This window comes from Aythya fuligula, chromosome 14, assembly GCF_009819795.1.
Source record: "Aythya fuligula isolate bAytFul2 chromosome 14, bAytFul2.pri, whole genome shotgun sequence".
Taxonomy (NCBI): domain Eukaryota; kingdom Metazoa; phylum Chordata; class Aves; order Anseriformes; family Anatidae; genus Aythya; species Aythya fuligula.
In genome coordinates this window covers 9823783-9851573 of record NC_045572.1, presented here as the reverse complement: position 1 = coordinate 9851573, position 27791 = coordinate 9823783, and the positions used below count along the sequence as shown (strand labels likewise).

The window sequence follows — 27791 nt, the reverse complement described above, 5'->3', positions numbered from 1 at the left end:
AAAATAAATAAAAATAATAATCCCTCAATGCCACCACCACCCCTTGCGGGTGGGTTTGAGGGGGGGGGGGTTAGGGGGGCACCTTCCCAACAGCGGGAGGGGATCGGGGGGGGAATGAAAGTGGATGAGGGGGGGGCTTGAGGGAGACTGAGGGAGGCCGGGGGGGGCTGAGGGGAACCGGGGGGGGCCGTGGAGGGGCGGGAGGCTGCAACCTGCCGCCGGGCCGGGGCCGGCCCCCCGGCGGGCGGGCGGAGCGCTCGGCGGCTGCCATTGGCCGCGGCGCGGAGCGACACCTGCTCGGCTCCCTCATGCGAGCGCCAGCGGGGCTCGGCGGGGATATTTGAGGCACCCTCGGGCTCCTCCGCAGCCGCCACTCCGCGCTCGCCGCCGCGCCGGGCACATGCGGGGCGCGGGGCCGCGGCGGGCAGCGCGCTGGGGCCGGGAGGAGGAGGAGGTGGAGGCGAGGAGGAGGAGGTGGAGGAGGAGGAGGAGGGCGGCAAGGCGCCACCATGTGCGAGGGGCTCCGCGGGCACCTCCCGGCCCTGCTATTGCTGCTGCTGCTGGTGGTGGTGGTGGTGTTGGTGCTGCCCGGCCCCGCAGCAGCCGGTGCTGAAGCCACGCACCCTCCGGAGGGGCCGCCCGACAGGACCCCGCCGCAGAAGGGGCGGCTGTCGCTGCAGAACACAGGTACGGAGGGGAAGGGAGAAGGGGGGAGAAGCAAAGCTCGGGGCTGGCAGCCTGCAGCCGGCTCTGCCCCGTGCACGTGGCCCCCGGGCCCGGCACGGAGAAAGTTTTTTTTTTTTTTTTTTTTTTTTTTTGGGGGGGTGTCTAAAAGCTGCTCCAGCCGGGAGGGGATGCGGGGGGTCCCCGCCTGGCCCTTTCTCCTTCCCCTCGGTGTCTCTGCCTAGAAAGAGGGAGCTGAGGCGTGCACTTGGCTGGATCGCTTCCCGGCCGTGCACGGAGAGCGCGGGATCCAGGCGCTTCCCTTCCCCCCCCCCTCCTTCTTTTCTTCCCCCCCCCCCCCCCACCTTTTATTATTATTTTTTTTTTTTTTTTCTCCCTTTTAACACTCTCGCTGCTGCGCGACGTGTTTAAACACACACTCACACACACACACACACGAGCAGGAATGCACGAATGCCCCATTAGGGACTGCCACATGTGAATCACGGCACTGTGCAGTTCTCAGCACGCTCGGAGCCAGGACATGTGATCCCGGCGAGGGTTTGCATCCGGATGCCAACACAAGCACTACAGCTGAGCTCCCGGCCCCAAAAAAAGCCCGGCTCCTTGCTTCTGCAGCGCTCCACAAAGAGCTCCATTTTTCCCCCCCCCCCCCCCCCCCCCCGGTGCGTGTGGCTTCGCTCAGCTCCCCACCCGTGCCCGACACAATGCAGGAGCAGCCCCAGCACCGGGGACAGACCCCCCCGGACCCCCTCCGGGGCAGGTAGGAAGGAGAAGGGGTGGTGGGGAGAGCCTCTGCCCTCCTAGGGGGGTCACACGAGCCCCGTCGGACTCAGCCTGAACATCCCGGCTCTGCGCCCCTCTGCCTTGCAGCGGGCTGAAATGGGAAAGTTGCTGCAAAGACTTGCAAAATGCCCCGCACGGCAAAGGGGGGCGGCTGAAATGTGCTGCGGTCCGCAGGGGGATTAGGCTGGCTCCCAAGAGCGAGCTTTAATTAAAGGTACCACTAGGGCATGGAGTGCAGGCGTTCTTAGCATCCTCAGTCCTGGTCTAAAAGCTGCCCCTGTTTAACTTTATCCCCGGGCTTTTTCAGCAACCACCTTCCCTCTGGCAGCGCTACGATGTCCCTTTTTTTTTTTTTTTTTAAAGGACCAGAAGCTGTCTTAGTGAGAGTTAGAACTTGGAAAGGAGGGGTTGTACGTAGGTATTAGACAGCATTTTTTTCACAGCATTACATAACATCTGTTCGGGCAGAATAAAACACGTGTGCTAGGTCCGGTGGATCTCTTTTATGTGCTGTATATAAAAATACCCATTTCAAATTGATTCCTGCATAGGTGAGGACAGAGTCTCAGCTTTATGCAACAATCGGTGCAAAGGACTTTGTTTATCAGTGGGAGTTTTGCCATTAACTTCCTTGACATCGGGACAGGGGACACCCGGTAGCCTGCAAAGAGCATTGTGCTGGAGCACCAGAAACTAGCTCCAAGTACCAGAAACAACCAATTCTAGCTGGCTGGGACCAGCTTCTCATGGGCTTCTCGTTTTGGCACTTGAATTTGATGGGGTCTTTGTACAAGTCAGACAGCAAAAATCATGCCTGTCCTCTGCTCCTGAGGAATGCGAAAGCATTAGACAGTTCTCAAGTGAAAGAGCTTGACGTAAGCGTAGTGGATTTGGCATTTGCTTCTTGGATATCACTTTCATAGCATAATACACCCAAGTTTTGGCCTAATTTCTGCAGAAAGTGGGCATGCTGCGGGTACAATAACCGTTGTCACATGTGTTTTTTCTTTCAAACTGATGATGTTAGCAAAATGTCTTTTTCCCTTCCCCCCTACCCACCACCAGCAGCTCCTATGAACAGTTCTTCAAATTAACTGTAATCAATGCTCGTTTTAGCTGAAATCCAGCACTGCCTGGTTAATGCCGGCGATGTGGGATGCGGCGTGTTTGAATGCTTTGAAAACAATTCTTGCGAGATCCGAGGCTTACATGAGATCTGCATGACTTTCCTGCACAACGCTGGAAAATTTGATGCCCAGGTAACACAGTGAAACTTAGCATGTATTTTCTCCTCTTCTGCACATCTGAGAAAAAAAGTTACCACTAAGGAGCACATCTGCTTTTGCATGTGACCAGCTTCAATAGAAATTTTTCTGTTGAAGCAGAGGGTCCAGAGTCAAGACCCAAGGCAGCAGCAGTGTGTAAGCTGTGCCAGGAGACAGGTTGTCCCTAGCTGCAGCTCCACGTGGGGACTTGTTCCTGCTGCACCCAGGGCAACAATCAGAACAGTAACATAGATGAGCACGGTTCTCAGAAACATTAAATGACTTAAGCTTCTACATCACGTTTGTTCAAAACTCATTCTGAAATGCAGCTTGGGCTCCCAAGTTCATGTAGATGTATCGGGAAACATTTCCCACTGTGTGCTTATTAAAGCTTGGTTCTCGAGACTTGCACACAACCAGTACAGGCAACCTCCTAAAGCTGCTGCGTTCGTATGAGCCTTTGGTTCGAGCACTGACATTAAAATACATGACTTCGACGGTATGCGGTATTAAGTTTGTCTCCTTCATTTTCTCCCCAGACCATTTACGCATCATTGAGACATCCTGTTATTATGTCTTGTAAACCTACTCTCCCATTTCAGTGTGGAGGGAAGAGAACATTACGCCGGGCCAGCGGCATTTGGCTTGACCATGCAGTTTACAGAATAACTTGACTAAAAGCACCAGCTACATGGCACTGCTGGAAGCGTGGTGTAAAGTAGAGCTGTCTCCAGAACTCCATCCCTTCCGTGAGGGACGGTGGGACCACCCAGCAGGAAACACTTCAAGTGTTTTAGGCTTAAATTCTCAAGGATGTACAAAGGGTCTGGCTAGCTAATCAAACTGGAATTGTTTCTCCTAAAGTCTGTGGGTATCTGAAAACCTTCAACATCATTTCTAAGTGGCTTCCAGCAAACACTTTATTTTTGCACAGTTCTGTCAATGAGCAAAGCTGACAAAAGCAGTGAGCCCTGTTGGGAGGGAGGTGTGCCCCTGAAGGCTGAGTGTAGCCCCTGCTGCCTCTTCCACAGGATCCCCAGGTACTGCAGTCAGATCCAGCCCATTTCCCATACAGGCTGTCCCCTTTGCAGTGCACAAGCACCAAACCCCCAGAGCTTTAATTTGGAGGTGACTTCAGCCTCTGCTGTGATGGGGCTTTTCAGGGCTTATCTCTATTACCTACAGTTGTTTCAGGGTGCATTAAATAACAAGACTAGCACTGACCATTTTCTGCTCTCCTCTCTCTCTGAAACCTGATAAATGATGTAAGGTTTGGTTTGTATAAGGATTTTCTCTTTATCCTAATTTTCCCACTGTGCTCTGCATGTTCAGAATTGAAGAGAAGGGCAGGTAGGGTACAGGTACAGGGAATAGAAGGGGATGATATCTGAAATAGCTCTTTGATCAGCAAGAAGTGTTTCTGGATTGAAACATTTTGGGGACAAAATCTGCTCACAGGTCTGGGTGAATCTTAGTCCACATCTGTGGAGCTGTGCCCATGTGTTCTGGATAAAGGACAACAGGAATTTGGTCTTCTGGAAGCATTTGTGTAAAAGAATCTGAAACAATGAAGAGATGGATGCAGTGCAGCACCTATTGCTCAGCAAAGTAAAGAGAGGCTGAGCAGAGCTGCCAGGCTGGGACACATGCACTGTCTATGGCTGGCTGCGGGGTCAGATAGCAAAGAGGGAAAAGGTAGGGATGATTTTTGATACCCTCTAAGCAGCTGAATGAGGGAATTGCAAATGATCTTTAAAGAGATGCTGCCAAAGCAGCTTTCTTGCAACGTGCATTTTAGTTTCTTGGGTTTATTTATTTTTTTTATTTCACTGAGAATTTCTTGCAACAAACAGGCATCAAGACACTAGAATTATTACCAGTGCTGATTTGGGTCCCTTTCTGCCTGAGGAAGCGGTAGTAGCAAAAAAAACTGATAGCTGGGAAATGGTGCATATGTATATGTATGCTCTGGAAGGAGTTCACAAACTGATTTTTAAATGGAGAAAAAAAAAAGAGCAAAGGAATGGGTATCTGCTTGTGGTCTTGGAGACCCCAGCCGTGGCAGTGCGCCCTTACCCCTTGTGGGAATCTGCTGTGCTACCATCCCAGAGGCAAAGGAAGCCGGTAACTCAAGCACTGAATTATTTCAAGGTGCTTACTCTTTCCCTTTTTCCCGCTTGGGCAGCCTGCTGTTGGGGCAGAGGAAACCTCAAAATATCTGAGGAAGCCCTGTGCGTTCAGCTCCAGTGGAACAGCAAGGCAGCACAACCTGGCGTGATCTTTAAGGGCAGAGAAACAAAGAGAAGAGGGGAGAAGAAGCCATTAGGTGATCTCCCCAGCAGCCTAATAACCCTTGACGTTGTCCTGCAGAGGAGCAGCTAGCTGGGCATAAATCAGCTGCTGTGCTTAATGGCCAAAAATACAGACCTCCTCCGTTTCTTTTCTTCTCAGGGAAAATCCTTCATTAAAGACGCTCTGAAGTGTAAGGCTCATGCCTTGAGGCATAAATTCAGCTGCATCAGCCGTAAGTGCCCAGCCATTAAAGAGATGGTGTTCCAGTTACAGCGGGAGTGCTACCTGAAGCATGACCTCTGCTCCGCTGCCAAGGAGAACGTCCAGGTCATTGTGGAGATGATTCACTTCAAAGACCTGCTGCAGCATGAGTAAGTGCCTCCGTGCTAGTGCAGTCAGAGGCGTGGGAGCTCCTTCCAGGAGCATGATGGTGCCAATGGGCTGTGCATCTGCCCAAAAGCTGTTTCACCTCCTTCAGGCCTTAAGCACAGCTTGTTTTCCCAGGTACAAGACCAAGGTAATGCTTTTTTTCGCTGGGGCCTTGGAAGATGAGCTTGCTTGCAAAGGGCTAGATGTGGCTGAGGAAGGAAATGAAATGGGTTGAACTTGGATCTGGCTGTCTTTTTGGTCCTTAGGCAAACACAGCACTAGTGTCTGATGTTCCGAGAGGCATCTCACAAAGCCTCTGTGCTTTCTGTAGTCAAAGGCACTGTTCACGACCCATTTGTTAAAAGTGACAGCTAGAGGAGAAGGGGGAAGATGGTCTTTGCAGAGTTGTCAACAGGATAATTTCTTTTGTAAATACATACTTTCAAATGTCTTCTAGTTAATTGTCCTTGAAGGAGCTGCAGTCCCCCAGGTAATCTCCCATTCATCTTATTCCTTATTAATCTCAGATGCTTTTTAATAAAACATGGAGGTGTGCAAAATGAAGGCACAAGTCAGGTTTTGAGCAGCTCATCCCTCTGCCTGGGAACACAGCCGCCCTCCAAGGAACGGCAGGCGTGAGTCCTAGCAGGAATTGATCAAAGCTGCTCCATGACAGCAACAAGCCAGGCACAAGCTGTTTGTACCAACTCTTTGTGCACAGATGCAAAAAGCAGAGCCTGTTTTTCTTGCAGGTGAACATCCCACTCCCAAACGAGGAGGCTGAGCCACAGCCTGGCAGCAGGCTTACTTTAGAGCATCTTCCTACCATGCCCCTTTGCCTTTTTATCCCCAGTGGATATTAGCGCAGAAACCTCAAATCCCAGCAACTGTGATGTTAATTTTTCATAGAATCATTTATTTTTGACTTCTAGCCTTGCATTTTCATTGGTCTCCAGAGGAGCTGGGCTCTAATTCCCTTACTTTATGTTGAAAACTACCTATGAGAGCCAAAAGCTGTAGAATGAGGAGCTGGGTTATCCTTATTTTGCAAACAAGCCAAAACAGGAATGCCCAAAGGCAGCAGCTTATTTCTGGGGAGCTTAAATGGGGGGGCCTCGGTTTGAAGGCACAGGTCATTTAGCTAAGCACCTACATTTTACATGATCTCATTTAGAGCTTCTTAAACTTCATCTTCAGCATCTTGTGGGGTTGGAGCTAAGCTCTCCTGTGTGGGACTACCCGAATAGAAGCGAGCCAGCCTCCTCCCCTCCCCTAAATTTAGAGGCCATTTCTGAAATTCTTGAACTAAGTAACTTGTTCGAGATCAATAGGCGAGTGTGGCAGAGCTGGAAATAAAATCACGTCTGCTGACTTGCAGCCTTGTGCTCAGTTCAGGTACTATGGTCAGGCCAGCTGAAATGCAGAAAGTAAAACAGCGAAGGAGAAATGGGCCAGTATTAATCCGCAGGGCTCTGGCAGACTTTGAATACCTGAAATATTTGGCAGCTGAGCCACTTTTTAGTCATACCAGCAACCTTTTTCTTCCAAAGATTTTTTGCACAGATTATGCCCGGTTTTAACAACCAATCCCTGTTGTTTTTTTTTTTCCTTCCCCTTTACTTCATATGCATTGTGCTCAATTCTCTGCCATCTTCTATTTTATGATTAAGACAAAACTTAAGAGCATAGAAGCCAGTGGCAGCTTTCAGGCTTGTTCTCTGGTTCATTCTTCTGGCTGCTTTCTTGTGATGCGCATTAAGGAGCACGATCAGGGCAGTGAAGCCTCTTCCTGAGGAGTCAGCTGCTGTGGGGGTGTGGGTCAGACCCATTTGTCATGGTGGAAGTGGTGACAGGCCCTGGCAGATCCTTCCCTGGTGCATTCCAAATAGCTTTTTTTTTTTTTTTTTTTTTTTTTTAATGACAGAAACAATCCAAACATGGGAAATATTTTCAGATCGGGGAATAGGTGGCTCTCCAAGATTAGTCATTCAAAATGAGGCGAAGCAGTTGGGCAGAGTAAAATCAGGGTGGTATCTGACACTGATCACAGTCCATTGGATCTCCTCAACTCAGTTCTTGGGAAGAGATTGTTAGACAGGGCTCGTCCACCATCACAGAGCTAGGGGATGGTGGAAGGTGCACCACCACCACCCCATGCATACAACCACGACCATCCCTACTGCTGAACCCAGGCTTGCCAGCCCCGGGCAGGTCTTGATTTGCAGTTTGCACGGGTCTTACCATCCAAACCTTAAGCATGTTCTTCTGGGCCTGCCTGCACCTCCTGCTAACAGCTGAGCACTTGTGTCAATAGACAACATCAATATTGACCCACAAAACCTGTGACCACAGCTATTTTAGAGCTGCTGTCCTCCGTGCCCGTGACAGAGGAGGCGAGCTGTGCTCAGAGGCTGCGTTGTGCTGCGGGGCTGCAGGCGGCTCTCGGCGCTGGGTGGGAAGCAGGAGCAGCATTTGGCCTTGGCTTGTTTGGAGTCCTTGTTCTGCTGGGACAAGGTACATAGTGAAGGCTGTACTTAGCTCTGTAAGGAAAGGAAGAGAACATTCGGTGCCACCAAAGTGGATTTCCGTGTGTTTTAGCTGCAGTTAGATCACGGGTCCCAGTAGGATCTTGTGCTTGTGGCAGAGGCCAACACCTGCTGCTCCAGGGAGAGGTGAAGGTGGTGAGAAAAGCCAGAGGACTTCATACTTGTCTGCCACTCTTCCCAGAACAGAAGAAATGCCTGCCTCCTGCAGGCTGGTGGCCAGTCTATGTCAGTATCAGGTGTTCACCTGGAGATAGCAAGCTGCTTTATCAAGCTGATGGCTCCAGAGCTGGCTTCCTTTGTCGTGTCTGCTGACTAATAAAGACAAAGGAGCATGGAAAGAGATAGCGAGAGAAGGTGTGAGATAGCACTTGTTCCATTTGACAGCCCCATTTGCCAAGCGTGTAGACCTCCTGTCTTCCCCTGCTGGGAATTACAGTTCTCCCAGAGCATCTCCGCTGGGTGAACAATCAAGGCAGCCCTGGCACTTGAGTGACTCAGCTCCACAGGATGCTATCGTGCGCCTTTCTTACTCTGAAACAGCCAATTAGAGTATAACACATCTCAGAGTCAACTTAAGGAGCAGAACTGGTCCCCAAGGTAGTAGATTTCTGACCCCCTGGTGCCCAAGTAAGCAGGTAGTGGGGGACAAATGCTGCTGAACAGTGCTGTAGGCAAGGGGACAGTAAGGCAGAGAGGCCAGCACCCTGGCTAACTGATAGATAACCCTAATATTTTTTTTTTGACTTGCCTCTCACTGTTTCCTTTACCTCCAGGCCGTATGTTGACCTAGTGAATATCCTGCTCACCTGTGGCGAGGAGGTGAAAAAGGCAATAACAAGAAGCGTCCAGGCCCAATGCGAACAGAACTGGGGGAGTCTCTGCTCCATCCTGAGCTTCTGCACCTCAGCCGTGCACGGTGACGCCATCCTGAGCCCCGAGAAGAAGCTGGCTGAAGCTGGCAAAGCCGCTGCTGGCCGCGGGGACATCCTGGCCCACTCCGAGTCCGACCCCAGGGAGAGCTCGCGAGCGTCCAAGGGAGAGAGAGGTACCAAGGGCCACCTGAACGCCCATGCCCGGGTGAAAGCTGGGGCCCACGGTCCCAAAGGGGCACATGGGATCATGGACCGGGCAGACGACCTGTCCGACTTCTCGGACATCCGGAGGTGAAAAAAGGCACCGAGCCCCCGTTACCCCCACCCTCCCCCTCCGCTGGAAGCTTCCTCCGTTGAGTCCATCTTCCCGTCTATGGACATTCCAAAGCATTTCCCATTCAGAGGTCAAGCACAGGGCATTGCAAGATATATGGACCTCAGCACCAGTGTATATAGTAGCAAAGGGAGAGCAGTGGCAATGGGTTATTGATCCAGCAAACTCGACACTTGAGCAGCCGCTAAACGTGGCAAAATGTCTCCGACTAAATTCTTTTTCCCCCCTCTGTTTTGTAACGAAACGGACATCGGCTGAAATTTAGGATCTTGGTTTGGGGTCGTTGGGTTGTTTTGGGGGTTTGTTTGTTTATCTTGGTCCCTCAGCTGGGGAGGAGGTTACGAGGGCTCTGGCAGATTGCATGCGGCCGCTTGTGGCTTAGCACCTCCGAAGGTTTAGGGTGCAGTCTTACAACAGATGGCTGAATTCCAGAGGGATTTGGTTTCTGCCTGTGGCTGACAAGGCAGGAGCTGGAGGCTCTCTGTGACATGCTGGAATGAAATAGCTGTCCTGTCTCTCATACAGGAACCATGCAGTCTGGAGCTCCACCGCTGTCTGCTGAGTAACTTCTGAGCCATTGTTCCCATCCAGGCAATACTGCCTACCTAGTTCAAGTGCCCCTTATTTGTTTGGGTTTTTTTAACCACTGTGTAACTTAACAGTTGCTTATCCAGTCACTTCAGCATATCCAAGGCCTAGGTAATCAGCTTCCAGACCAAGTAGTTTGACACAACTCCCCTAGTTACAGAGCGTGGTATGGAAGACCCCCAGGAGTATGTTCCCAAACCTCTAACCCCCCCCCTGCATATTCCCTTCTTACACTTGCCCACCCAGACACGGCTCCTCCACCCTAATGCACAAGCTCAAAAGGATGGCTGTAAGCTCACATGATGAAGGACCCCATACAGTTAAGTTCTTCCACAGGGCTTCATTGGAAGCCCATCAGAAACGTCTCTCCTTAGAAGTAACACGGTGTGGTTTGCTGGGATGTGGAGCCCCGCCAGAACCTGCCTGTCAGCTGTGGTTTACCAAAATGCCAAAGATCTGGAGAGGGGGTCGACTTCTTTATTCGTTGTCGTGCAGATAATGACTGCTGGTCTCTGCAGAATGAGTTACTAGAGAGAGAAAGAGTGCCAAGAATTGATTGTCTCTGAGCAGTTTTTAGTGTGAATGAGGTGTTGGGATGCATCTCTCCTCCCCCCTATGCAATTGTAATTCTCAGGTTGCAGCCCTGCAATCCTGTATCCCCAGCTATGTTCCTGGAAATGGAGGTGACAGCACCCACGGGGACAGAAGGGTGAGCTCTTCAGCTTCCTCTGGAGGACAAGTGAGTTTCTAAGAAAGTGGGAATGACACCAAAGATCTGAGCCTTCTTATTTAGAAAGTTTGGGAGGAAAGCTGTGGGGGCAGGAAGGCAGTTTGGCAGAGACAGAACGTACCCGGTGAACTAACGTACGTCTTGTCGCATGGTGGGAAGGAGCTGCACAAACAGAAGAGGCTGTTGGAATTTAGCTACAATTTCCAACTCAGATTTTAGCTACTGCTGAGTGAGCACAGCCCCTAATAGCTATATTCAGGGCTTAATGCATGTATCCACCCGCAGAATTTCTAGGCGTTACTTTTAATAGAAGTCACGTAGGAAGCAAGAGAGAACCGCTGAGTTGTAGAGGTGCAGCTCCGTGTGATCGCCGGGTCTTTAAGGAAATGACCTTGATTCTTCCTGATTTTAGCTAAATTCTGTGATGTTTTCATTCACCTTAAGAGGGAAGATGTGGGATCAGGCCAAATACCGTAGATACAAAGACCAATGTGACCCAAGGAGCAGAGCCCAGGCCGACCTGTTGAGCTGCAGCAGGGCTGTCCACTGGATGGTGCCCCCAGGATGTCACAGAGGGGCTTGCCAAGGCTGGCTCGTGCTAGCTCTGACAGCCAGCACCTCTGCCCCAAAAACCAAGTGGCTGCTGGTGGTACTATAAGGAAATCTCCAGTGTGCCTCCCGGAGTTCCCTGTGAGCATCCTCTCCCCCTTGGTGACATATGTCACCGTAAAGAACAAGCTCGAACCAAAAAGACAATCCAAGCATTTCAGCAAAAAAAATAAACACCACAAACATGAAACAACTCGCTACCGACATAATGTTCGTGCATCGAACTAAGATCCCTCTCTCTTTAGAGGTCCGATGCATCTATGGGAACCAAACGTATCGATAGGTATATCCTTGAATGTCTCAGTCAACATATCACCTCAGCATGCATACAGTTTTCTTTGTATTCATTTGTTCCGAGGGGGGAAAATTGTATATTCCCCTTGTTCTAGTCAATGACAATTTCTTTTGGGTGGGTGGGTGAGCTGTGGGTGGGAGGGATTTTTTTTTATAAGGCATAACTTTTTTTTTCCTCTGTGTGTGAAGATTTTATGTGTTCATCTACTGATTCCACATATGCTATTATTGTAAATATTTAACATTTCTATTTATTATAGTGTCTCCATTTAAAAAAAGAACACTGCTGGCTATGATAATTTAAACGTACGTCATGACCTGTGTTGTATATATTCATGCCACTAGTATGTTTTTTATGTTTAAAGCTGCGTAAATATAGTTTTATACAGTTCCATAATGTTATTGACAGCATAAATCATTTATTTATTGTTAAACCTTCTTTCATGTCTAACAAATAGGGTGCGTTTTACCTGAGAGTATTTTATTGTGACATCTACATAGCCTTAATTCTTTATAAAGTTTTAAAAAAAGAGAAAAAAAAAGTCCATTTAGATACTGTATGATGCTTTAATTAACATTCCTTATGAACTTGCTGTTCATGAAGGAGGTTTAGCTTCAAAGCCAAGGTATGAATGTTTCCTTTACGCTTTGCATCTGGAATGAGCCTTGTTCTGGAATGAAAATACTGGGAGAAGCAAAATGCTTACTGGAAGAAGATACCAATAAACCCTGGAAAATGCTGTCCTAACTTAAAGTGCTGAACTAAAAGGGAAAAAAAAAAAAAACAAAAACAAAAAAAAACTGTCCTTAATTCCAAATCTCTGGGAGAAAAACATACTAGTTTTATCTCATGTAGGATTTGCAGCCAAATAAGCTTGTAAAAAAAGAAAATGCATATGGCTTTAGACAAAGCTCTGTACCTTTCACACTATTATTTTCCTTAAACACTAATAAATGTTTTGAATAAGTCTGTGGCTGGGTTTTGTTTAAGCTGGAATTTCAGCCGCCGTGATAAGGGGTAAGAAAAGCCCTTTGAAGCCAGGCCAGGCTCCTGGTAGCAACCAAGGGGGGCAGAGGTGATCTGTCTGGCCGTCCCCACGCTGGGAGCAGCAGCAGTGTGCCCTGGCTGGAGCAGGACACGGGGATGGGGCTGTGCCAGCACAGCAAGGCTTTCTAGATGCTGTAACAGCTGATAAGACTTGTCCTGCACATATAAAAAGACCTTGGTAGTTCATAACATAGCAAGAGTTCTCCCTTCAACATTTTCCCATAAAAACAGAGGGCATCCATTTGGCATCCTTGCTGTCAGCTCTGAATTATCCCATCAGTAAATATCGGTCAGCAGGGATGTAACAGGAGGGCAGTGCCTGTTAGCCTGAGTTCACTTTTTTACCATCCCAGGAAGGATCGAAATCAAAACCATAAATGCTTCTCAGAGTTTCAGCAAAGGAGAAAGGCAAAATTCTAGGATTTGCAAAAATCAAACTGCAGATACAGCACTTTGTGTTGTCTCCAAAGCCGTTTTCATACAGCGTTGTGGTGTAGGCAGCAAGGGGATGGGAAAATTATGAGAAAGCACCTCAGGAACATAAAGCAGGGATTTTTTTTTAAGGCTGCTTGCATGAAAAAGCACATTTTTAACACTCCTTCTGTGGAGTTTAAAAATAACTAATCATGCTGAAGCCTTTGGAGGAGATGGGCTTCGCAAGCCTAAATGTGATCGGCAGCAATCGAGGACCTGTAGCTTTTGCACCTAAAGGCAAGGAAATGCTATCTATAACCCTGCCAGAGACTGTCGTCAAGCACCGCAGCGAACACATATCTTGCCAGTGAAGAAGTGACGGAGTTTGGTGTGGTATGATTTTGGGCCAAACTGTGGTCAGATTGGGACCACGACCCAGCCTGTGGTGGTGCTGGACCACTCACCGGCATTACAGGTCCCCCTGCATTTCCTGCAGGAGCTGGCCCGCCCCGTGGCTGGGATGCCACAAGGTAAGAGCATTCTGCTCTCTACCATCCTCCCTGCAATTTCAGCCAGAAAAGTAATTCTTCATCTCCTGACGTGTGGAGTGGTGAGGCTGCACTGCTCAAAGAGCGGCTGCACGTTGGTGATGGAGAAGTGACCCTCACCTTCCCTTGGGGCGTCGCAGTTACAGACAAGCGCAGTGAGGGAGTGCTGACATGGAAAGTACGGAGCACAGAGGGGAAAAGAAGCCTCAGCACGGACTGCACAGCAGGGATGCTGCATTGCACAACCCCGAGGAGTGTATAAAACATTTAATATCAGCGTGCAGATCTGCTTCACGACCGGAGTGAGTTTAGTTCAATTTGCTCTGAGTCACTTCACAAGCGAAGTAAGAAGAAACAAATCAAGGCCGTTCAGATTACAAACGCACATCCATACACAGGTCTCTTCCAACTGAACAAATCCCACCAAAATCCATCCTTTTGGCCCATTTGGATTTCTCCTCCAACAGGCTCCCTGTCTGGTCTCCCAAAAGACCAAAATTAATTCCAGATCCTGGCTTGCTCAGGCATACCAAAACATTTACAAATGTATATATGGCAATTTACATGCGGCAGCCCACGCCGCGGGCTGAGCCGAAGCTGCTGTGAGGGTTTCGGGGCAGCCCTCCCCAGTTCCCAGACACTGCCCATGGTTTTGCTCACCGAGCCCACACCAGGGGATGCCTGGAGCATGGCAGCAGCATCGACACAGCTCCTGCTGCACCTCGCCAGGTGCATTCACTGCAGCCATCCTTCCAGGCGAGGGAATGGTTAATGCTTGCTGGGAAGCCTCTCACCAGTGCATTTTAAAAGCTATTTCCTGACACCTCACCAGAAACACAAATCCCACTCAGTTTTCGCTGCGGTGTTCGTGTTTCCATGCTCTCCCCGCAGGCTCGCAGAGGAAAGGCTTCTCTCACACCTGCTAGCGGCACAAATCGCTGCACGCTCTCCCCGCTGAGAAACCCAGCACAGCGCGAGCCTCCAAGCAATGCGGGCAGCCTGCAGCACCCCGACCCATGAAGGTCACCCCTATTACGGCTGCCCAAAACCCAACAAGAAGGTTAAATTGTGGAGAGGTGGCAGCAGGGTGCAGCTGGGCATCCCCAGGGGCACAGACACCTCGCGGGGTGCCCCCCAGGGCTGCCCCCACGGTCCCAGCACTGATGGGTCCTGGCTTAGGGTCGGGACTGAGCAGAACCATATAATTAGTGAAATCCTAACAATTTCTGTTTCTGTACATCTTCTGTAGGGAAAAACGTCCCAGCCAGCGGAGCGTTTCATTTGGAAATCAAAACCTCATGTCTGTCTTGATTGGGAATGTAAAATGGGGACTTGAGGGTTTAAAGCCATGACAAATTATGGGAAGCTGCAGGGGCTGAGAATTCCTATCTCCGAGGATGCTGACTGTTATAGTCTTGACCTTTTCTGCAAATACCATCCTCTCTTATAAAATGCGGCTTGGAGTTTATTTAGAAATTCTTTTAAAATAAGGAGTCATCTTTGGAGAGGCTGCTGGGAGACGCTCTGCACTGATGGGGATTTAGGGTTTTTTTAAGGGTATTCCTCCTCTGCTGGCCAGACCCCGGACCGGCGGCACTGATGGCAGCGTGTGTGGAGCACGATTCCACAACGGGCACCAGAACAGGGCTGAAATGGAGCCCAGGGCAGCTCACACAGCACAGGAACAAAGTGCCCCTGTGGCACAGCCAGCCCCAGCTCTCCCCGCTGTCACTGGAAACAGCAGAGAGCGTTGTGCTAATGGGCAGGCTAAAACCAGGCTGTGTTTTAACACGGAGCAGGATCCCCACGCTGCTATCTGAGGTGTTATGGCACGTAATCCCCTCTGTAAAGCCCGCTTCCATTTCTCAGGTTTTGCTCGCTCTGTATCTGCTTTGCTCCGTCCCGCAATCACATCGGGCTACATTTGTCACCCAGGCATAATCCCACTTACATTTCAGTCTCTTCCTACCCCGCAGAAAAATGCGGTGGGAGGTGTGGGGAAGCTCAGAGAAAGCTGACAGCCAGGAGAGACTGGGAAAGGCCTACGGAGAGCCTGATTTAGATGTCCTATTTTAAGACAAAATGAACAGGCATTATGCACATTCAGCGTTTTGTTAAGCTGACACAAAACCAAGTCACTACGAAATCCGCCTGCAGAGGGGCACGATGTGCCAGTTTGAGGCATTCTTTAAAATAGTTTTTATTCTTTATAATCGCTCCTGGCTGTCAGCTAGTCCCAGCCTCAGGGCTACGGGTCAATGTATCACAGGAGAGGGTCCCAGCTCAAAAGGGGCTCTGGCAGCAGCAGCAGGACAGGCAGCCAGGCCACCTCTCCTCAGGCACCTGAGGCTGCAAAGAAGCCTCACATGCGGGGTCATGCCAGCAGGAAGGTGAAAAACCTGCAAAAGCCCATTAAAAGTATAGTGTCCTGTATAAAAAAAAGGGAGGTTAAAACAATTGGGATGCTTTGAAGGGCGCAGAGGATGCCCCTGGAAGCTGAAGCTGCTCTGCAGCAAGAAAGGGCTCCCGAGGGTCCGGGCAGCCCCAGGCAGCAGCCGCTGACTCTGCAGATTCCTGGAGGAGGAGATGTACTTTGTGGCTATCTGCATTACATGGACTAGTGAAAGCTGGCCACAGCCGACAAGCCGGGACTGGGGAATGAGTCTTGGATAATAATTAAAGGCCTATTCTTGGTTTCACCAAAGCCTCTGGTAAAATATCCTATTGATAACAGCGGTGCGTTGGGATTAGGCTCCTGCTGGAGCTGGGAATCACTGGAGCTTTCCTGACTGCATAGGCTTATCAGGGAGGATCTTAACAGAGTCAGAAAATAGATGAGGCTGAAAATAATCTGTTCTCAAACATCCCACATTCAGAAATGTCTGAATCTGAGGCATGGGTGGGGGTTTTTTTTGCAGTGCTCTCGAAGCGCAGACAATTTGCAAACTGTGGAGAGCGAGCGATGCACAGCGTCGTTCAACAGAGAATCAGCTGAGACACTTCAAACTTCACAAAGATAAGACTTAAATGCTGCCTTCAAAATCTGAAATAAATTTTGCTAGGCTTTATGATTTTATACACCATATTCTGGCTGTCCTACAGAAGAAAGGGTGCCCTCTCCCTTTCCTGCTGTGGATCCCACAGTAAAGCAGCACAGCACTGATACACCCTGGAGAAGTGGTCAGGCCTCTCTCCAGAGGAGAAAAGAACAGCTGTACCCTCCCAGCAAAGATGGTAGCAGGATGTGACCAGTTAATTTGAGTAAATACAGCAATTATTCTGAGCCACGACTTCGAAGTCAAAAGCTTGGAAGGGTGGAGTAAAAAAAGACCAGGAGGCAGCACTGAGAATATGCGGTGATGCCATTTCAGCACATAAACTCATTCAGGAGCTTGCTTAGAACAAACTGTTCTTACAGTATTGCCAGGCTGACCAGAAACAAGAAGAGCATTAAGGTCCAATTGACCAATACGTTGGGCAGATCCTCTTTCATGAGACTGCCAGCCAAATTTGTAAACAGTGAAGGTCAGATAAACACACAAGTGTCGCAATTTATTGGATTCGCATTCCTCTGGCGACTCACCTATGTTTTCTTCTGTCTGGACTAGGGGTGGGTGGGCAGGTAATTGTAGAACCACATTTTCAACCAGGGCAAGGCAGAGGCAGGACGGAGAAGGCAGAGGCTGTCGCAGTAACTCAAAGCTCCGTAGGATAAAGAAACCCAGAGCAACACCCATCCTTGGCTCTGAAAGAGAGCCATGAGTATTTTCACATCTTTGCAGTTCTCCTGAGGACAAGACAATGAGTTAACTTAAAACCCTCCAGGAGCCGTAACAAGTATTGAGCCGTTAGAAACCAGTTACTCTGACTGTGGATTCGCTTTGGAGGACATCAGCGGGAAGCGGGGGACTACGAGCCCTGTGCCCTTGCCAGCAGGGGCTGCACTCGAGGCTATGCCCGGCTGCGAGTGCAGTGCCGCAGGTGTAGTCACACCGCTGGACACATGTAGTAACTCTTACACAACCCTGGCTTTATTACACTCAGTGACACTCACACATCTGCAAACACAGCTTACTTCTCCAGCAGAAGCACAGCGGGTCCGGTATTAGGGACCCTCACATGCACTGGGTACAGCACAAAACGCGGGCTGGTGCCCCCAGCGTGTTGGCTCGTGCTGGCAGGGATTACCCCGATCGCCATCTCACCAACCGTGGTCACTGCAGAAGCACAGAGCTGGCTCCAACCTGTGTGCTCCAGCTGACCAAAATGCAAATATGTTCACATGTTCAAGGTGGATATGTGGTACTGAGCAATCTGGCGGCACACAGAGCCAGCCGGAGCTGTGACAGCGGTATCAGCACCTCACAGGTTACAGCCACAGGGCACGCAGTCAGCTAAAATGCTGCTACTGGCAGAAACAGTACTACAGACCCCAACCCAGACTGCAATCCATAGCTGTGAGTTCACAGGAAAATGGCAAAAAGGGACTTGGAGTCCAACCAGATCAGGGGGAAAGGAGAAGGAAAGACTTGGAAATCTCCATTCTGACTCCTAGGGCCATGCTGATTCCCACTGAGCACTGGCTGCAAATGGAGCAAATCAGGGGCATAAAAAACAGAGAGAAAGCACTATCAAGGATCTCTGCTTTGTCCTGAAGGGCATTTTATGAAGTGGTCAGCGGGCCACCAGTTCTCTGCCAGTGCAGGCTTTCTCATCCGGCTATGACCCAGAGCCATTAGTTTAATTTCAGTATCTCTTCACCTCTCTACATGCAGCCCAGCAGATCCCGAACAACAGCAACTGTGCCCGTAAGTTACGTACAAGCAAGAGAGAAGGAAGACACAAAGAGTTGCAGAAAGGGTGTCTCCATCTCAGCTAAATGCAGCCCTGCTGCTGATCTTATTCTTCCATTTAGAAGCTTTCAAAGGCCAGAGAGGGAAGAAATCGGGGTTTATTCTTGCTACAGAGCTGTGTTTATAAGGCCAACAGAAAGAAAGGTATCGGAAGCAGGGAAATGCAAAGCTGGGACTACAATTTTTTTTTATCAGGGTGGACTTGCCACCAAAACAAAGACCACGAAGGACAACCACGCTGTCTCTGGACTCAAGAAGCAGTTGCCAAAACTCATCCACAGTGGAAAAAAAAAGCCGTGGCAGCATTTGCCAATATCTTCACGTTGCTAGTCAGGAACTGCGCAAGCAGCCAGCAGAAGGGTGGGTGGATCGGCCCAGTGCTTAACAAGCCCAGCTGGCTCTGGCTTGCGCCCTTCTCCAGAGTTTCCAAAGACAGGGCAACAACTTACCATAAAGAGGCCCTGGGGCACTGACGCGTTATTTTATTTCTGGCTTTGAACTTCAGAAACACGCAGGATCCACGGACGTGTGCTGCTGCTCACATCAGGTAAATGTAGCCGGGTCTCTGCCTGAGCCGTGCGCCCTTTGGAAAGCTGCGGTGCCTGCTTTCCATCTGACAGCAGCACAGCTGAACAAGAGAGATGCAAAACTAATCATATGGAGAAGGGAGCCAAAAAGGGATTCCAGCAACATGAAAACCAGAGGGAAATGCCAGAGTCGTGCTATCTGCGATCGGTATCTGTGACCCTTCATTTTCCAAGAAGTAGCAATGATAAGGCAGCTCTGTCCAGGTGAAAGATATCAGCAGGGCTAATTGTAGCCGAGCAGACGGATTCTCATGGCAGTGCTGTTATCTCCCTGGATTCCAGCCCCCAGCGGCTGCTGTCACTGCTCATAATATCCAGCAGCAAGAGAGAGGGAGAAAGGAAGAGAAAGGGGGAGAAAGGAAAAGAGAAAATTGAAGAAAGCAGCAGAGAGGGAAATAAGAAACAAAAGAGGAAGAGTAAAAATGGACAAATAATGAAAGGGAAGGAACAGCGAAGATTTGGAAAGAAGCCAAGACAAATGGGAACCCTGAGTCACGCCACAATTTCCTTTTCAAGGAGTATCAAGGGAATGGAGCTGATGGCAGAAATAAAGGAGAAAACCTGCCTCTGGTCACTTCTCAGCAGAATCACTGTGGGTGGATGGCAGGAGGCAAACTCCACTGCCTTGTGTCCTGAGGAGGGACGTCTCCTGCAGGGACAGGCTGGGCAGAGGGGGAAGGCACCAAGAGTAAAGAAATCCCTAAAAGTAAAGCCATCACACCTCCGCTCCTCTGCTGACTCTGCTGGGCAATCACTGCCCAGATGGGTGAAGAAGGGTTAATAAATAAATAAATAAATAGAAAAGGGAGGGAGTGCTACTAATGAGCTGCTAGTGAGGCTACGCCTGCACACATGGTATAGCACAGGAAGGAGGTAGCTCCAGTCCCTGAAAACCCTGCCCGAGAGCCAAGGGATGGCATTGTCCAGTTGGAAAGGAGGAGAAAGCCAAACCACTGATAACTCCACATCCACTGCCACCATATTCCCTGCTATTCCTATATCCATCCGTCCATTTTCTGGTCCCTCCCCCAACTTGTACAGTCCCCTACTCGATTTCCAGGTGTCGGGCAGCCCCAGCTTGACACGGGCATGAATTCTGTGCTCTGCACACAGCCGGAGCTCGCTGTGCACGTGGACGTCGAGTTGGACCTGTTGGACCTGCTGCTTTTGGCAGGTGGGTCTGGGCCACATGGTTATTACCTTGTATTACTCCTCTGCTCCAGGTAAATACCTGGTGTGAGGGAGCCCATGGACCAAGGAGGTGACTCTCAAAATAGCCACAGCCAAGGATGAAAGGAGCAGGGAGAAGTGACTTGCTCCAGATCACGCAGCAGAACAACAGCAACGTCTAGTGTGAGCTGGAAGGCATTTGTTGGCAAAATGTGGGTGTCAGGAGCCAGCTGAGGTGTGGGGGTTATCCAGGATAGCCATTCGGGGCTGGCAGGTGGGACACGGGACCTCCTGGAGGTCGGTGGCCTTCTGGAGCAGCAGCTGGAGGCCAAGCAGGACACCTAGGTGTGCAGAATGGACCACAGCCTTCTTCTAAGAGCAGAGCATCCCCACAAAAGGATTCAGGAGCCTGTGCTGGGGAACCAACTCCAGCCAAGATTTGGAAGCAGAGTCATGGGGGCTCTGAGGAACATGATCAAACCCCCTCACAGCTACTGCTAGGACATTTAGGAATAAATGGCATGAGGATGAGAACAGAAAATAAGACATTATACCCAGTCAAGGCCATCACCATTAACAAAACCAGTGTCAGCATAAAAGCAACCTGCTGGGGTATATATGGGCAGCTAAAGGGTGCTCTCAGTGTCAATAAACATTGACTTATCATTATTTCACCTACACACATTTTAAATGATATTAGAAGTGGAATCAACCCTATCCCATAATCTGATGAAATCCTTTGTGCTGCATAGAAAAGTTGCACAAACCATACATGATGACAGCATCTTACAGAACAGCCAAACTGCTGAAATGGTGGAAGCCACAGACCGCGAGTAAAGCAGGTCAAAAAGCTCAATAAGCTTCTAATGAAAATAACTTTTACTGCAAGTACAAAAAAAAAAAAAACCTTTAATTCTGATTTATTCAATTAGTTTGATTCAGGTACTGTATCATCCAGGTGTTAATTAATGGCTTAGAAAGCAGGAAAGTTTAATTTTCCTCCTCTAGCCATGAATAAAAATTTCAGAATGCATTCTGCTAGCACTAAAATCTTGAAAAACAATCAGCAAAAATACCTAAGTTAGCTCACCACTTAGAAACAATCTCTAATACATCAGTTTTACATGCAGAATAGGCTTTTTTACACGTACTTTGTTTTTCGTATACATATGATACATCAGAGAGTTTCATTTAGGTAATAATTCCTTAATTCCTTCTTGTGATTTCTTTTCTGAATTTCCATGTCTACCCAAAGTTTTAAGATAACTTACTAATGAAAATGAACTTTTAAAAAAATAATAATAAAATAGCAAATGTTCCATGCACCATTTTCTTTCGCAATAAGGCCTCCTACAGAGAATCCAAATAAACACATGGTAAGTTGTATAACTCTGTAAGTAAATGGGTACAGGTATGGTAAAAACAAGAACAAATGAAGTGCAAGGGCTGTATTTAGGGCTCTGACCTACATCCTCTGGTCAACCACAGTTGACCAGTTTAAGACACCCAAAGGATTTTGCTGTGGCTTGCTTATGGTCACCACTCCTGGAGCAAAACCGGCCTCATGGGATGCACACCTCCATCACGGGAGCTCTGAAGAAGAGTTTATTACAACAGCCTAAGTCATCAGCAAAGGTCAGTTTGCCCCCAAAAAACACACGCTATGAGGCTGGAGAAGTGGAATGATGGGGATATGCCTTGATCTGTCTGAGGGTTGGACATATCCCACAAGAACACAAGCCGGAGAGCTGGGGGCAGTGATATCTTAAACTGCTGCCACTGGATTCACCAGGGCGCACTAGCCAGCAAGTCTGGCTGCAGACTGTCCCAGCGTGAAGCAGGATTTCTTCAAGGAAATAACTGAAGCTTACATCAGTGCAGAGCAGGGCTGGATTCACATGAACATTGTGACTTAAAGCCTGACAAACGCAGCCAGTTCAATCACTCGGGGACATACCAACCCACCACGCTCAGGCCAAAGCTGTCCCGTCCCTGCGCATGACACACGCAAAGGCAGAGGGGGAATTTCCACCCGCATTGCCCTGACACCCCGTATCTGTGGCACAGACGGACGGAGGGATCACCAGCAATGGGTTGCTTGTCCCTGGGCAGGAGGAATTGGTGCAGGCGAGATGCAGCCCCCAGCGTGCTCCAGCATCTTCCTGCACCTCCTGGTCCCCCCCCTGCTGCCCCAGCACCCGCTGAGAGCCCCGCACACACTTTGCAGGGCAGGCAGGCCCTGTCCTCCAGCAGCAACACCTCCTGCGCTCTGCCTCCGAGCGGCTCTGGCACGGGCGCATTTCCCTGTTCTGCAGCACCATCTTGCAGCAGGAGGGAGGAAAGCACCTCCTGCACAGCAGCACGGAGAGGTGGAGCGGGAGGGCACGGCAGTCCGGATTGCAGCTGCAACCAGGAGCACAACGGGCAGGGCAATAGCTGAAAGGCTGCTTAGGGATGGAGAGTCGTGGCCCCTAGCATCCCCCACAAAATCCAGCACCAGCACTGGTTTTGAATGACCTGGGAAGGAGTTTGCAGGATTCGGTGTTTCACTGCTATATTCTTCTTCCCTTATAGCCCTTTTCTGCCTGTCTCTTGCGCTGGTGGCTGCTTTTCATCCAGCTAGAATGGGATAGCTGCTAAATTCTGTGCCTTACAATACGTTGTTCCCCAGTTCCAGATCTTCCACCCTCTCTCACACAAATTTTGAGCACCTGGAAGAGCGAAGGATGCGACTGAAGCCATAGCAGCAACACAGAATGACCCTGCACACTCTTGCCTCCCTCTGCTTGGGTGATACCAGGCATGCCAGGATGAAGAGAAAGGACACTGAGCATGTGGGGTGTTCACTGCACATTTCAGTGTGTTTGATGGCTCTTAATTAGGTCTCACCACTTTTCCTAGAGGACACTGCTTTCTCATGTCAGTACCCAGATTTCCCAGATAAAGGAACAGCAGAGAAGTTACATGTGCTTGAAATGGGAAAAATATTAATTTAGAACCAAGGGGAAAAAATGGCCAATGGGGTCTGGAATGTGAAAACTTAATATTAACTTTAACTTAGTTTAATTAAGTTTTAAGTGATTATTTCCAGAGCCTTTCTAAGAAAATAAATTAAATTTTGAGAAGGCAATTTTCAGGAAAGCTACACTCGGACTATTTGTGTTGTTAATTCTGAGGCAGGTTGAATTTTTTTAATGAGAAAAATTATCTAAAAGGATCAAAATTAGCTACAACCAAGATATGATTTTTTTTTTTTTTCATCAAAACTTAGTTCTGTGAAAGAAAACCCCTCAGATTACAATGATAGGAGGGCTGAGAACAACCTGCATTGGCTCCTGAAGACGAAGCTTTGCTTCCTTTTACCAACACCAATTTGTCCCACAAAGCCACTGCTCACTTGTGCATGCAGCAGTGGGAAAGGGGAATGAGCTGGTCCTGAACTCTGTGGGGTGTGCAGGCCACGGAGTGTGGTTGGGATTACCAAAGTTATATACTGCAACTGTATAAACTAGCTATATAAACTATATAAAGTTATATTTTCTCAGGTTATTGTATTTTGAGAACACAATAATTCTCAAACTTACTTGAGAATTGGGTGATTTGGGGATGATTTTTTTCTTTTCTGTTGGTGATTTTTGTTTTTGTTTTGTTGTTTGTTTGTGGCTTGTTTGCAGGGACAGGAGGTCCTGGCTCTGTGACTTGCAGATTCTCGTGCCCTGAGCTGGAAGCACAATTCCCAGACGTGTCCCAGCCTTTGCAGCCCTCACCCTCCCGTCCCTGCAGTACCTTCCTGCTTGCACTTGAAGGCAACCTTGCACCGCACAATTTCCACACCAAGAGACGGGCAGGAGAGCTCCGCACGCCTCCTGCTGCAGGTGGGAAGCGCAGGGCTGCGGGCACCGAGGAAGAAGAGACCAGAGGCTCCTCGGAGGGTCATTTCGGCACCCCCATGCTGCTGCCTCCTCCTGCAGCGCCCCGGGATTTGGGCAGCCTTGCAGCCTGCAGGGGAGATGCTCTGCACGTCCCCAGATGATGCCCGAGCGCTCACCGCCTTCTTTCACTCTTCTTTTTGCCAAAATTACCAACGGGGACCACAATTAATAGCAGCGACAGGGGTAGGAGCTTTGTCGTGAGTGGGGACAGAAGGAGCTGGGACTGTGTAGATAAGAGCGATATTTCCTAACTGCTGTCCCCAAGGAATTTTATCCTTGGGTACTCGGAGAGCCGGTTATCTTGGCCATTAGTGAACTTGTGAGGGACAGGTGAGATACCAGCAGACGGGCAAAGGGCAAAGGCAGCATCTCCCTTCAAAAGCAGGGGACGGGAAGGATCAGGCAATTACAGACCTTCTGCCTAACTTCGATTCCCAGAAATATATTGGAAGAATTAAGGGCCTGGAAAAAAAAAGGAGGATGAGTAACAGCACCCATGGACTGGTCTGTAGTGAGCGGCACCACACAGAAACGTGTTTGATACAGGCATGGAGAAGACAAGGAGACACAGTACAGAAAAATGTAAGAGTCTAGGGTATTAAGCACATATTTTACCCTCATTTCTGCGAACAGACACGTCAATATAGTAAATACATCCACCTCTTGACACTACTTTGAAAAGAACAACCAGTAACATTACTGTGCACTAACTGCATGTAGAAAACCACTCTCGAAAGCAGAGCAGTATTTAACATTTTCTTCTTCTCCTTCTGCTCAAAATGACCATCTGGCAACAGACTTTCTGGAATGGAGCCTTTTCTCTACTTTCTGTTTGGCGACAAATTTGTGCCAATTTCCAGCAGTTCATGTGCTTTAGGGATGCGCAATATAGTTCTCTGCTGAAACATACGTGGGCTTGAAGTTAAATTCAGACACTGAGAAGATCTGGTGTGAAACAAGTTGTGGGGTATGGCACAGTTTTCTCTGTGTGTGTGCAATATGTGAAACGAGAAAAATTTCCGTACCTTTCCACGAAGCCTCAGGCTAGGTGGCAAATTCTGTGTATTATCCACTGCCACTTTACTCATGACTTGCCCTAAGCTAACCCCATCAAAACCTGCCTCAAGTTTTATTTAAAACTTCCAGGAACTTTCATCTGAAAGCGTAAGATGCAAGATCCTCCTCTGACATAGCCGGCATAGTGACAGTTAATTAACTTAAAAAAATAATAATAAAATAAAATAAAATAAAATAAAATAAAATAAAATAAAATAAAATAAAATAAAATAAAATAAAATAAAATAAAATAAAATAGGAAGAAGCTATCAGATGTGGGAGTCTGGAAAGACAGTGTACACCATCCCTAAAGGAAGCACAATTTTCCCCATATACGAGGGAGATGTGTTTGATACAGACACGTTGATACCCATTTCTGTTGGGTTTAGAAGCAACATCTGAAACATCTGAGGAGGATTCTGCCCGGTCTGTGGGCAGAAAACAGTATGAAATGAAATCTAAGCTCCTGCTTAGAAACTTCAGGGCAGATTTCTGATATTTTTTCCAAGTGTCCCAGCACACTGGTGGCAGAGCCCTGAAAGCTAGCCACGTCCATGTGGGGCACAGGAGCAGGAAAAAAACTGCCCAGCCAACACAGGGAGATGGCATTGGTGTGGGGAGGGAGCCGGGCTCTCGGAGGATTAGGAGGAGGTGAGGCGTGCGGCTCCCCAGCAGCACCACCAGCCTCCTCGCGGCTCTCCAGCAAGCTATCACTGCGTCAGCCTTTTGTCTTAATGGGCTCATCTCTCCGGGTCTAAAATCTGGGAGGAGGGGCTTGGAATATGTTATAAATGCCTTTAAAAGATCTTGGCTTTTAGTGGCTGCAGATCAAATGTGGGTGAACTCTATTTCCAAGGAAAAGGGTTGTTGTGTAAGTAGTGGAAGAGACAGAGGCGGGCCGTTAGCCTTTGCAATCAGAGCTAAATGCAAAAAGAAATACCAAAACCCTGGAGAAATTCATTACTTTTCAAAACTCCTTTCAGCTATAACAGTGACATCTCTTATTTCCATTTATTAGATCTACTAAGGTAGGAGGCATGAGGAAAAATTAAAAAATCATCAAATTGAGTTGTTTCTTTTCCAACACAGAAAAGCAGTCTAAAATTTCCAGTTACGTTTTTACCTATGTTTCATTTCTTTTAGAAAATGACCATTTCATAAGCTACCCTGCAATTAAAAGTAAATGTCTGCCAGCAAGTCTGAAAATAATAACAATAATAAAAAAAGCCAAGTATTTGCCTTGCTTTTTTGTCCTTTTTTGTTTGTTTTGTTTTGTTTTTTAATTTCAAGCTGCTACAACAGGTTACAGCCCAGTCTGGACCACGACAGTGTGCAAAATGTTAGCTGAGCTGCTGCAAGAAGCACATAGATGTGCTTCCCAGCGTAGGGGCATCATGCTATGAGAATATCATAGCTCTACTGAGATAACAACAGTGTTGCAGTCGTGGCTCTCAAACATGGGACAGCCACTCCATCTCCTCTAACCAGCTAGGGTCACTGGCAGAGTGGGACAAGTATGCAGTCTCCAGGCTGACTCAGCTTCAAAGGGTTGTATATTTTCAGAGTGAATCTTTTTCCCTAATTTCATTTTTTTTTTCCTTCTGGGAAGGTTGTTACGGTTTCATATTTCTCCATTCAAACACACCCCACCTTCCTGAAACCTGGAAGCTCCCACCCCTAGGTACCTCGGACTGGGACTTTCCCCACGACACATCCATTCAGCCTTCCTTGTGCACATCCACGGAGGCCAAAATAAGAGGAGGCTACATGCTTGGGGTGCTGGATCCCAGATACTAATGCTGTATTACACAACTGCTAAGCCAAGTGATGGTATTTTCAGGAAACCTTGAGACACAACTCACTTCTCCCAGGAGCAGGAGCTCTAGCAGTGGCTGTTAAATGGAGCATGGGGACGTTTGGCTGCTCGCAGCCCATGAACCTCTCCTCTGTGGGTGCTCTTAGGGTGCATGCTGTTTACAGGCGACTCCTGCTGATGAAACCCACTGCTACTTTTAACATATACAAGGAGCTACAGCGAGGCATTCATATCAAACAGCTAGGAAAAGACTGACTGAACGTGATGGTTCAGGTTGGTAAGGAAGGGAATAAAGAAGATGGAGGAGAACAGTGAAGAAGGGATGGATCTGGAGCTTCTGTAAAAAAGGAATGGATCTGGGCCTTCTGGGGGGGGTTAGCTAGCTGTGCTGTTTTAGTTTAATTTGTTTGAGAGAAGAAAACTAACACAATTAGCTTATCCAGCTGCCAAGCTGGAACAGAGTGCTGGACACACATCCAGGAGGCATGGGCCAGGGTGTCTGTGGGTGCCTGACATCACACAAGCAGCTTCGGCTCACCAGGAGATGGAAAAGCCAAGTCAGAGGGCAAGCAGCCAGCCTGGCAGTGCTACGTACCCAAGGCAAGATCTGCTGCAGGCCTTGCTGTCAGAGAAGCAGGCACATGTAAATGTAGAAGCATCCTCGACTTGGACGTACAGGCACGAGGGGTTTACCAATGCCAAGGCTGGCTCCCCAAAATACTTTGGCAGAGGAGGAGGGAAGGGCACAAAGGGCACTCCCCTTGCCCCAGGGGCTTTCACAGCCCTGCTATTTTCCAGACTATTGTATACATGCAAAATAGATAATAATAACAATAATAAAGTATAAAATAAAATAAATAAAATAAATAAATAAAATAAAAAGCTGTGCTTATTCCCCTGCCTCCTCCTAAACCTGGCTGCAGGGAAGATGCTCTGAGCAAACCAGTTCACCACCCTTTCTGCTGACACTGCGGCCCCAAAAAGCCCCCCTCTCACTG

General features: G+C 48.6%; 1 protein-coding gene across 1 annotated transcript; it reads left to right on the top strand.

Annotated features, from left to right (window-relative positions):
- Nucleotides 1-509: 509 nt before the first annotated feature.
- On the top strand, nt 510-11479 carry STC2 (stanniocalcin 2). The gene is made up of 4 exons (XM_032197257.1): nt 510-687; nt 2587-2729; nt 5187-5398; nt 8716-11479. The coding sequence occupies exons 1-4, from the start codon at nt 510-512 to the stop codon at nt 9107-9109; spliced, it is 927 nt and encodes a 308-aa protein (XP_032053148.1). The 3' UTR covers nt 9110-11479.
- Nucleotides 11480-27791: the final 16312 nt, after the last annotated feature.

What these genes read in the sequence shown, in the direction of transcription:
- STC2 (XM_032197257.1), top strand. Translation starts at nt 510, where the DNA reads ATGTGCGAGGGGCTCCGCGGGCACCTCCCGGCCCTGCTATTGCTGCTG. An exon ending in GCTGTCGCTGCAGAACACAG is followed by an intron (nt 688 to 2,586) that starts GTACGGAGGGGA and finishes TGCTCGTTTTAG; the next exon opens with CTGAAATCCAGCACTGCCTG. An exon ending in CTGGAAAATTTGATGCCCAG is followed by an intron (nt 2,730 to 5,186) that starts GTAACACAGTGA and finishes TTTTCTTCTCAG; the next exon opens with GGAAAATCCTTCATTAAAGA.